A 12,479-nucleotide genomic window follows, 5' to 3' on the forward strand; every position below is an offset into this window, starting at 1 on the left:
TCTAACATACTTTGATGACATGGTTGACAATGTTGATATTTGATGAAGATCTTTGTTCTCATCCTATCAGACATGCAGTGGCATAGAGATGACTGATTCTTGATTAGTGTATTGTAAAGAAATGATTATTGTAACTTTGTTGAGGAGGTGTTTGTTGGCAGTAGTGATGTAACTAACATGAGTATTTGTATGTATGATTGAGTAGATTACTAAGGATGAGATGATGAGACTACATCGGCTATTGTTTTTCATGGCTATTTTTTGTATATTGTTGTCATGATTTTCTTATCTAGTATGAAGTGGTTGGTGAGAGGATCAGATGGATATTGGTTACAGTTGGTCTGTGGATGTCCACGTCCTTAGTGTTTGATGTCTAGACTAAGTTGGTTGTATTGAAACTATTGGTAATGTTGATGGGATTAATGGTATGTTGATGTTAAGGTGGACTGAGATATTAAGATGATGATTAGATGCATGAAATTATAATGAAGAGGATGTGCTAAATAAGAAGGGGATGTTCTCACTACAATTTGGTCCTTGGAAAGTTGATGGAGCAAGTTGGTATAAGAATTATGTATTAATGTGCGCCCAGAAGAATGCTCTGCATTCCTTCGCATCTACAGATATGGTCTTGTAGACTTAGATATAATATTTATGCTATGTGGACATTGGACTCCTATATTTTTAGGTTCCTTGTTTTGTAGCTAATATAGTTGGTAATTATTGTTGGCTGATAGTTTGGTTCTTTGTCAAAAGTAGTCTGAGAAATGCTTCACATTTTTTTGCATTGATGGTTTTGGTGTTGCCGCGTAGAGGACATGTTTACAATGCAAGTGTTGTGTCTCAATTCAATTCAATTATTAGTTGTGGGGTTGAATAAAATTCAGCTTAAAGGGGACTCTCAAATAATAATAAATGCAATAAATAAGGGCGAGATCCATGCTTGGAAACTGATTAAAATTGTGACTGTTGCCAGTTCTATTTTGGAAACTTTTGAAGATTATGATATTTGTCATGTGGCCCAAGTAGGTAATGAGTTGGAGGATAAACTCTCAAATTGGGCGATCTCCTTTGATGAGGAAGGACGGAGTACGATGGAGGCATTCGATGACATCACACTGGATTGAGGACTCGCACGAGTATCGAATAATTGCATGGAATGGTTTGGTGTCGCCGATTACAGTATGGCATTTATGAGATGGAATGGTGGCAGGCAAATGTGACAAGGGGTATTTGTGTCATTTAAACCATATTTTTGGCTTGCAAAGTGGTGTCTAGAAGAAGCTACAGGTGGTGGTGGCTGATTGAAGCAAAAGCTGGCGAACGAGGATATCAATGAAGCACCTTTTCCCTCATTACATCGCGACATCAACTTGCTTGCATGGGGCGGATTTTGGAGAAGAGGTTGCAGGGGTTGTTCAAACATGGAGAGGAGAACTTCTTGCAAATTCTAGAGGTGATCTTTGGTGAGGTGTTCATGAACACAAAACATAGATACCAGACCAACATTGACATTGGTGTGGGGCCTCGAAGTGGGGAAGAAGGAAGAGGTGGAGCGGGTGGTGAAGGACTATGTTGAAGAGGAGTGGATGTACGGTCTGCAATCTACGCTTGCTCGGGTACGACGAGTGTCGAGTTTCTTCCTGAAGATGAGGAGTAGGGTGCGAAGGAGGAAAATCCAAAACAATTAATGTCGTTCATTCATTGGCCAAAGGGAATGAACCGTGAGGAGAGAAGGGCAGAGGCATGTATTGGTTGGGAGTCCTTGAAGTTTTTTCTCCAAGAAAATGATCCGATACGAAGGAAAGGGAAGGGAATTGCGAAGACAGAGATGAGCGCAGGGCCGAGGTTCAAGCTGAAGGATTATTGGAACAATGGCCCCCTGAAAAACCGTGAGAAAGAAATAGTTTCTCAATGTTTTAGCATGTGTTTTTTGTTTTAAATCTTCTCAAACACTATTTGTAGTATCTTGGTATGATACTATTCGGATGTATATGGCTTCAAAGTTTGGCCAAGCCAATTTTTGGCATAGTAGTAGTAGGAAGCTTGGTTGTCTTGGTGGGCGGGCAGATTTACACTATGTATTTTGGGTTAATAGTTTCCTGGTATGTTGGTCTAAGTTTTTAATGAAAGCATGGGCATGACTGATGTAATTTTGCCCTTTTATTTTTAATACGAATCTCAATATTATCGATCAAATATATTTATTTATTTTAAAAAGATTAATAGTATTTTACTTAATTTTAATTTTTTATTAATTTAATGTCAGTTCTAAATATTCTTGTTGAATATTTTTTATTAACACGCTCATATCTCACTCCAACATAATTAGTTATATGAACGATTGAATGCATCAATAAATTGTGTTGACAAACACAGGAGAAAATCAAAGATAGAATTTGAGATCCGTGCTATCTATATAATATCTCATCTAAAAAGCTAAGAAAATCAAAGATAGAATTTGAAATCCGTGCTATCTATATAATATCTCACATAAAAAGCTAAAAAAAATTTACCAATTTCACATGAAGACCCTTCTATGCTATAATTTCTGGAAGTGAATAATTCGGACTGACTTACAATGGGATGTCTGTTTCCTCGTCTTCCTGATGAAATTGGGATGGAATGCCTGGTGAGGGTAAAGTTGAAGGCTTTTCACAATCTCAGGTGTGTCTGCAAAAGCTGGAACGCCGCATTGAAAAGTCCCCAATTTTATCAAGAAAGAAAGAGATTGAAGATTTCAGAGCAACGGATTTGTATGCTCCAGAAAATAGACTACAATCGCAACAGAGTAGCGGTATACGACCCGAACGAGAACTCGTGCAAAAGTCTACCGCCCATTCCCGCAGAAATTTACGGCATCTGTCACTTCCATTTCGTGAAACAAAAACTCGTTTTGATCAAGGATATGCATCTCGACCCTAGAAGAAGTTTTGTGTGGTTGTACGATTTTCGGAATGGTGGTTCGAAATGGCGACAGGGTGCCAAAACGCCAACGGATTTGTCGAATGGATTTGCCTCTGGAGCGGATGAGCACGGGGGAGTGATTTATGTGGCTGGAGGGTTTAGTAATGATGAGTTTGACAACCCGGTCCGTAACGCTTCAGTTTACAATGTGGAGGAGGACAAGTGGGATGTTCTTCCCGACATGAACACCGACCTGGAGTACTTTAGAGGTGCTTTTGCTGACGGTAAGTTTTATGTAATGGGCATCCCGTCTGACCCCAGCTTTGAGGTTTTTGATTCTTACACGAGAAGCTGGAAAACTATGGAGAATAGATTCAACTATTGGCGTTGTTTGGTAAGTGCATTTGAGCGCTTGCATTTCTTGTATGATGGTAGATTGATTGAATATGACTACAGTCAAGATAATGTGAACATTGTAGGGACTTTTCCAACGGAGAATTGGGGCCGATCCATTAAGTCTGCTGTAGTTGTTAGCAATAAAATCTTTCTGATCAAACGGGATGGTATTCAAAGTCAATGTTTTTTTATGCTCGAACCTCCAAGTGAGATAGGAGGAAAATTCAAGTTGATTGGCATTGAGAGACCATCTGGCCTCCAGGGTTATGCTGTATATGCTGCTACCCTGGATCTCTAACATCTTCCGTCATTATTTGTTTCCTTGATAGATGGAAGAAATTGAATCAAAGGTATCCTCTCTGCCTTTAAATAAAGAATCATCTAGTCTATACCAGGGTGCTTTCAAATTTTTATATTTTAACCTTTCAAACCAGGCTCCTGAACTCGCCTGGTGTAGAAATTATTTTCTTCCAATTAGGTTTTTTTAAATTCCTATTTTTATATATGGATTCGTGAGAAATCGTGTTATCCATATTGGTTACAGGCAAATCTTCTTTGCACTTTTTATTTGTATATTTCCCTGAGTAATCATGTTATTCTCATTTGTGTTGCTAAGACATTCTGTTGTGAAAATTAAGTCACTGAAGAATCATCTTTAAATCATGTTGTTTTCCAGGTTTCCTCTTTGTATTTGATCTGCCTTGAAGGAAAAAATGTTATCTGATTTGGAAGTATGAGAAATTGTGCTCTTCAAATTTTGGTTGTAAAGAGTCTTTGCCTTTGGAATTGGGTTGGGTGAGAATTTATCCTCTTTTTCATTTTGGGTTTCTCTATTTAATAAGAATTCTTGTTTTAACCATCTGGGTTGTTGAGAATGTTGTTTATAACTAGGGAAAGATGGGTTCGGATTGCCTTAAGGCAACATCCGAACCCATTTAGGACTGGGTCCTATCTTTAAGGGGTAGCGTGGCCCCAAGACAAGTCCAGCCCCATCCTCCACGCTACACCAAAAAGGACTCATGCCACAAAATATAAATTGGCATCAAAAAGGATTGAGGCCGACCTTGGTCAAAAGATCCATATAAATAAAGTTAAAGTGCAAACACAATTTAATGATCAATGCAATCAGCGAATTAGCTCTGCTGATAAAAGTGCGAATTTATCCAAGGATTGTGCGCAGACTTGAAGTGCTGAGAAGTGCAGATCTGACATACAAAAGGGATCAGATCTGGAGAAGCAAGCTAAGTATTGTATTTGTGCAATTAAGAGAATATATAATCTTACCTGTGGGTCTTTAATGCTGGGTTTTTCCTTCTTGGAGGTTTTCCCACGGTATTTGCGTTTGTCTCTTGTTTACTTGTTTCACTTCTGAGTTTACTGAATTATGGTCTAATAAAATATTACAAATCTGATTAACAAACTAGGACATAATTAAAAGACATAAATCTGATTACTGATCTAGGACACAAAATTAACAGAGAAATCATTCTGTTTCAAATTTGTAGTCCAAGATTCATGTTTCTAGATTTAGATTATTAACACCTTGATGTGTTCTCTTTTGTATTTTCTTTTCAACATTGTTTTCCAAATAAAACGATTGAAACATCTTGTAATTAGTTTGCATTGAGACATTAAGAACTACTTGCTCTATTACATTGGGTTTTCCCAAACAGTCGAAAAGATGTGGTTTTTTAAATCGAGCTACTAGTATACTCAGTATTTGTGATGTGTTTCCCCATGGTCAGTGGAAAGAGAGATTGTCATAAACTTTTGATTGTTCAATAAAGAGAAAAGCTATCTGTATTGAGATATGTGGAAACGGAAAGTATAGTCCCCGGTTCTTGGAGGTACAAACGATCCAGGATTTGATCTTGTTTTGATATATGTCTGAGATTCCAATTCCATAAATACTGTCATGTCTGCACGCATACAGATGGACTGTCATGAGTTTATTTGCCCTAGCACATTAGTGGTGAGGTCAGTCGTTTGGAGTCCCACAACCCCTCCTTGAATCCCAACAGGAAACTCAGGATGTTGTATAACTCAGAGCTTTACTTTAGGGAGCATAAAAGTTATCATTTGTATAGTAGGCAGGTTGGAAACAACTTCCATCAGCCAATGACTAACTCGTTATTATATTATATTCATCATATGCTACATCACAAACATCTGATTTAGAGAATTTTAAATTATAAAAAAAAAACTCAGAGCCATCATTTTTTCATCAACTATTACTATTTCTGCTTATTACATCTAAATTTCTTAAGTTAAAAAAAAAATTAAAAAAAAAAACTATCATGATAAAAGTTTGAATTTCTGCAATCTATGTTCTTGGCATGTTACTTGGTAATAATTATGGTCAACTTTATACCATAGTTAGGTTAAATAACTTGTATTTGATTCACAATTTTTTTCACATCATATTTTCTTTAGGTAAAAAATATACTAAAAAAATTACTCAAAAGAATTTAGGGCTTAGATGTTCAGATTTGAATGAGATGGTTTAATTGATTAAATAACTTTATTAATTAGTTAGTGAAGATATAATGTGGAATTTACGATAAGTTAAAATGTGAAAGTGAATTCATGTTCTCTTAAAGATGTGTTGTGTGTGACAATGGTTAAAATCGGTTATTTATCAAATATTAGAAAATATAAAATTGCAGTTATGTGTGAGGCATCTATGCACTTCAATTTATGTTTTGTTAAATTTTCCATATCTAGGAATGAGAATACACCTCAATAGTTTTCTTTTAACATTTTATAAAACGCAACTCTATTGCTTTCCAATGACCATCCACAAACTTAACATTAGACAATGGTGCAAACAACATATTTATTTTCATTTTAGAGATTGCTTGTAAGGCTCTACTTATTCTTCATCTTGGTTAGAAGATCAAACCTAACTGAACACAAGATACGAATAATATACAAGACTTCAACTTGAGAATGGAACCACATATGAAAAACCTACAAAGAACATTGTATGTGAATTTCTTTTCATAACTGTTTTTAGTTGATGAATCGTTTTTCTTGGGAATTTAAAAATATGTTATATAAGAAAACCATCTTAAAGGGGAGTAATTCAATTTCTGTAAATAATTATCATCAACGTAGCTTTTTCTTGAAAATCATCAATGAAATTGGTAGTTCCCTTTAAAGATTTTCTTTTAGTTTGAATCTTATTTTTTGCTAAAAAAAGGTTAAATTTGAGTAAATGGCAAAGGTCTCTTTGATTATCATTTATGTTACATGGGGATGCAACGCCGGTTTTTTTTTCAGGCATGGGGGACTCCTGGGGGATGTCCCCATAAATTTTGCATATAGACAGTGAATTTTGACAATGAATTCTATAAGCAATTTGACTTTGACTCTCAATTTAACACAAATTTGCCATAAAAACTTTGCTAGTTCTTATATCTTAAGGTTCTATAATGTATATGTGTATGTTGTATCCATGTTTTCATATGAATATTTTAAATTTCCTTATATATTTTAATTTTTCCTATTTTTATATAGCTGTCCCTTTTCCCATCTCCTAGTTGTCTCTAAAAATGACAAAAAAAATCACAGTCCCGGAAACACGTACCCTCGGCCCCTATCGTCCTCGTCTCAGAAACTCAGGGTAACCTTTTATCATCAATGATCTATTTAATTGGTAACAACCCTGTTTGAGAAGAACGTAACCTGCAAAGAAAGTGATTGTACTCTAATTTATAAACTTGATTTAGCATGTAATATTTTGGATAGAAATGTGTTTTATAAACAAATAATAAACAATTTCAACATTTTCAAATTCAAAGACAAGTGCTTATTTGTCCACTTGCTTATTGTTGCCCAGTTAAAAACATTTATCTAGAAATTATCTTTTAAGCCTGATTTTTAACAATTGTTAGATTCATCTATGTTTCTTGAATCTTTCAACGTGTCTTCTTTACATTGTTAATATATTCTCATATTCTCAATATAACCCTCTCCATGCAAAAGGTATCTCCTGCCACTTGTCCATTCTGTCATAGAACTGTCATACGCTGACACTTGTCAAGATCCTCACGTGGGATGCCTACCTCCACATGTGCAACATATATGTCATACAGTCACCTCTCAAGTAGGATGTCACCAAGCTTGTGGATTCCACTAGATGACTAGACATTTGTAGGCAATAAATAAAATAATAAATTAATAAATAAATGCATTAGCCAATGTTAAGATTTGCAAAGGCTGAGACACCTTAATCCCAGCAGGCATATGCCGCTACACATCTATGCAAATCTAGGTCATCTGAGAGATTTCCCATAGCCTTGAACCCATATTTTTGTCTTGGTTCTCTTGAAACAAAATGAACATTATCATGAGGTTCACAAAATTGTATTTGTATAGGCCAAAAAAGACGTTTTTTTCTGAACTAGTCTTTTCGTGTTGGACAAAAGGATTCGAGGATCAGTGAGGTAGCTCTCTATAAGTTTCAGGATCAGGTGCGTTTGGCATAGGTCCATGGTGTTGAAATCCATTTTGAAGATTTTGGAATGAAGAAAATATTGTGAATATAACATTCCATTTTATGTGTTGCTTCGACATGTCAAGTAGAATAACTATTTCCATCACAAACACAATGAACATTATAATAATTGGCAACTTTATATCTCCAGTCCGAATAAAATGTGAATTCATACTATGAGCAAGCATAAGTGGATCCACAAATTTGCTTGCTGCAACAAAAAATGCCTAGCAAATTAATTGTCCTCCAAAAACATTCTCAAAATGTGGGGCATCAGGTCAAGTGATTCTATAGAACATGTCAACTTCAAGAGATTCTAAGTGTAGCATATGCTCCACCATAGGGCATGTTTCCTTTTTCTGCTCCACATTCCAGGTTGACTAGTGATAGAAAATCTGTAAATTCATGGCTTAGCACCGAATAAATCACATTGCTCAAAGAAATTACATCAGGGAAATAGTTATTCGGACTTTAAGATGTATCAATGTATAAATTAGCTTTATATATCAGTCTTCTTCATACATCAGCTCAGAGTCAGAGAAGAAACCCCAACCTTTCGAATTATAATATTTTGTTTTATCATAGGAAAAACTTGACTTCGCACAATCTATGTTTCCTACTTTCAGCGTCTGCAAACTGGAATGTAGTATGCATTGATGCCTTCATGCCTCCATGACTTTCTGGCCTCCTTAGAACACTTTAAGAAAACTGGAATGTAGTATGCTTTCATGGCTTCATGACTTTCGGGTCTCCTTAGAACACTTTAAGAAATAATCAAGTAAATTCATTGTATTTCCACTTTTCATGTTGATATAATGCAAGAAATAATCAAGTAGAGATGAATGTTAAAGAGGGAGACCAACATAAAACAACTTTGACCACCTTACATTTGGATATACCAAAATGCCCTTGAGACTCAAATATGTGTTCCACTTTCCAATTTGTATCATTTTTGAAAGATTTATCAATGAAAACATTTTTTAAAGGATTTATCAATCAAACTATTTTCATATATCTATGTGACCTATCTATTTTCACTAAAAGAAAATAATACCATTTCACACACTAAGAGGAGATCTTTGGAAAATGTAAAAACTTTGGGCCATCTCTCAATTCAAAGATTGCATATTTAGAGTTCCTTAAGGTGATATTTTGGGGCATATAGTGTTGAAAGATGGTTTCTATTAGTTTGAATAAAGCAAACACTATCTTAGAAATCACATTTCCACTCAAAAATAAAGTGCTACAATCATATTAACTTTGTGATTAGATTCACTTAAGATTTTGTTAGAATGATTAGATCCATCAAGATTTAAAATGAACTCTAGATGACCAATAAACTTTTTTTTAGTTAAAAAAACTATTGACACATGCTTTTGAATTAATTAAAAAACTATTGTAACTACCTTGATTGAGCAAAACCTTAATTTTTCTAAATGTATATGTTATGGTGGAAATCTTAAATATCGCATTCTTTCTCATGTAGAAGGATGATGAAGAAAAAGATGAGTATCAAATTTCTTTCCTTTCAAGAAAACTCAAGGATAGTGAAGCCAAAGTATAACTTTTTTTTAAAGAAAAATCAGCCTTAGTTAAAGGGCTTAAGGAGTTCTATGATAATGGTATTTTTGTCCACCTAAAGTATTTAGGAATATATCATGGAAGGAGAGATAAATGAAAAATGAGCAAATTATATTAATGAGATCTTATAGTATGATGTGGACGTAAACCCAAATAAACTAGTCTAAGGAAGAGCCCTTTGTAGTATATTGAAAAAGATTTGCAAGCTTGAAGTGATAGACACCTTGTTGCTAAAGTTTTATTGACAAACAATCATGGATTAATAATAAATTTTGGTTCATGGAAACTGAGCAATACCTAGGTGATTTATCTTGTTTTGGAAGAAGAACCTACCAATTATAAGGAATTTCTTCAAATAAAATTTGATAGCATGTTGTTCAAGTGTGAATGAAACTTAATTTAGATAGTGTTACTTTGATAATTTCACTAAGGACTATCAAGTGAGCACTTTTTAATCATAACAATTATTTCAAATATTGTTTAGATTAAATGCTACCAACCTATTATGTTCAAAGATTGTCAATGATGCGTCAAGCTATGCTAATAGTTCAAATTCCACATGAGAAGGAGAAGGATCGCCCCATTACCCTTAAAGTGTATATCACGAAATCAAACATTCACATAATGGGATATGGACTTTTTCATAATTGTAGACACCTAAAATTGTCCTAGCCTAAATAAATAAATTTAATTATTTTATCCTAAGCCTTCTATTAATTAAATAGATTTTTATTTATTTAATTAATTCACTAAGCCTTTTCTACAATTTCCTTATGTAAATAAAAGCTTTTATTTATTTAAATTATCCTTTCCCTAAATTAAATAAATTATTTATTTATTTAATTGGTCTCACTTCCTTTATTAATTAAATTAATTTTTTATTTATTTAATTAATCCATTAGTTTTTTCCGTCCATGACACTTGTCATTTATCTTTTGATTTTATCCTAACTACCTTTATAATATTTAATCATTTTCCCTACCTACCCTTTAATCCTAGCCAAGAATTTATCATTTCACCTCTTAATTGTATCCTTCTATTTCCTAAGATGTCTTCTATATAAGAGGATTCCTTCATCCTTTCACAACCCTAATCCAACAATCTAACTAATCAGCGATCAATCAATCTTCATACAATCAAGCGACTTCACAATCACAATTCGTTCTTTGTTGAGCTCTTGTGCACACATAAAATCTGAGAGCAATCATATCAAACAAGATCAATGGAGATAGGAAACAATGGAGATCAAACCATGCCAAACATGTGAATGGTATAATCTTTCTATTTTGTTGTGATTTGCATGTTTTAGGTTCTTCATTGGTGTATGCTTGATCTTTTATTGTAGAACTACGATTTTATGTAGTTGGACCTTTGTTGGTTTTACAATAGTTTTATCATTCCATTTTCACCGTATACAATAATAATGCAAGATTATTTGATGGTGTAAGAGAAATCTCACATCACCCAAAAAAAATGTTTTGTTTTTTTTGTAGGATTCGTTAGTTATTTTGGAGTCCATGTTGAAACTTTTATAGTGTAGGACAATCAAAAGTCCAAAAAGACCAAAAATTGTACCTTCTATTTTTAGTAAGTCAAACTATATGGGCACATATGAACCTAAAAACTTACCCCAAGGAACAAATTCAACAAATGAAGCGAATTGTGAAAGAATAATCTCAATATCCTACAGCATTTGGGAGATATCAAAGTTTTTGTCTTGAGAAATTTCTCCTATAAATTTTCATACTCAAATTTGAAGCCCTTAGAAGCCTCATAAAAGTCAAAAAGTGGACACCCAAGTCAAATGTTATGGATTGGAAAAATTGTGCTACCAAAATTTAAATTTCAAATGAGAAATCTTCTTAGGTAAGAAAACAAACCACTAAACCTCTTGGCTTCCTAAAAGAGGAGTTACACTTTCCAAAACATTCCAAAGCGATAATTGCCAAATAAAAAGGGAAATGAAAGTTACAAAATACAACTCCATTAGTGCAAATTATGGCTCTAAATTGTAGATTTTTTTTGTAGAGTTGATTTTCCTTATAGTGAGTTAAGCTCATGTGACTTTAGCATTGTAATTACTAAATCTATAATTCCCTTTTATTGAAGAAATAGAAAATGGGTTGTTTTTCCGTCATGCATTTTTTGTGTTGACATATGTTGTTGTGCTATATGTGATTGTTGGGTGGAGTAACCCTTCGTCATAAATTGATCAACTCGACTTCAAGCGCGTGATATAGATGGATTCTCACATCGACTAAGTACTTCATTAGGTAGGTAGAGGCTATTACTTTAAGAGAAGCTATGAGTCAGATATTGTTGATTTCTTAGAAGACCTAGTGACAAGATTCAATATGTGTCAAGAGATTATTTTAAATAATATCAAGGCCTTTATTTCCCCTAAACTATTTGAGTTTCCCTAAAGTATGGAATATAAATCAAAACTTCATCCAATTGCTAGCCTTAAGGTAATGGATTAGCAAAATTCATAAAAAAGAGTGTTGGTTACAAACACAAAAAAGAATTGCACAAAAATCTCAAACAAGTGTAGTGGGTAGATGGGATCATGCTCAAGAGAGCAATGGTACATCTCCATTAGTCCTAGTATAAAAAAGAGGCTTAGGGAAGTGTACCAATAGTTGTTATAGCTAACTTTGCATACACACGGATTCTAAACGGTACATCGGATTTTAACAATTTTTTGTGTTGTCTTCGCGTGCGACTTAACTGCTTATAGCTATTTTTTTGGCTTCTGGGTAGTAACGATGCACGTTTTGGGATCTTCTATTATGCATACACAAGTCAAAAAGTACACATTTCAAAGTGTCGTCTGATACCTACCTAAAGACCAATAAAGGTGCACAAATGAGTCAAATATGATTTACAAATACTAAAAAATAAGTAGCTATTAGTACATGTGAAATTTTTTAATAGATTTTAAGTTATTTGTTTTTTTATTTTTTTAAAATTAATAATTGAAAAAATAGATGTGCAAAAAATGAACAATTATTGAAAGTGATGTTTTGTCCCTACTTGCCAATCTACTTAGAAATCTCTACTTTATAATTAGAGAAATAAAACCCAAATAGCACGTGAA

General features: G+C 33.9%; 1 protein-coding gene across 3 annotated transcripts; it reads left to right on the plus strand.

Moving 5' to 3' along the window:
* The first annotated feature begins 2,494 nt into the window (after positions 1 to 2,494).
* Positions 2,495 to 4,601, plus strand: LOC131029543 (F-box/kelch-repeat protein At1g80440). 3 transcript variants are annotated; one of them, XR_009359219.1, is made up of 3 exons: positions 2,495 to 3,301; positions 3,387 to 3,653; positions 3,980 to 4,601. XR_009359219.1 is itself a non-coding variant. In XM_059213414.1 (2 exons), the coding sequence occupies exons 1-2, from the start codon at positions 2,582 to 2,584 to the stop codon at positions 3,432 to 3,434; spliced, it is 768 nt and encodes a 255-aa protein (XP_059069397.1). In that variant the 5' UTR covers positions 2,495 to 2,581; the 3' UTR covers positions 3,435 to 3,918. The 3 variants fall into 3 exon arrangements, 1 of the variants encoding a protein (XP_059069397.1); XM_059213414.1 differs by lacking the exon at positions 3,980 to 4,601 and having other exon boundaries at positions 3,387 to 3,918; XR_009359218.1 differs by having other exon boundaries at positions 2,496 to 3,653.
* Positions 4,602 to 12,479: the final 7,878 nt, after the last annotated feature.

The sequence above is a fragment of the Cryptomeria japonica genome, chromosome 10, assembly GCF_030272615.1.
Source record: "Cryptomeria japonica chromosome 10, Sugi_1.0, whole genome shotgun sequence".
NCBI lineage: Eukaryota > Viridiplantae > Streptophyta > Pinopsida > Cupressales > Cupressaceae > Cryptomeria > Cryptomeria japonica.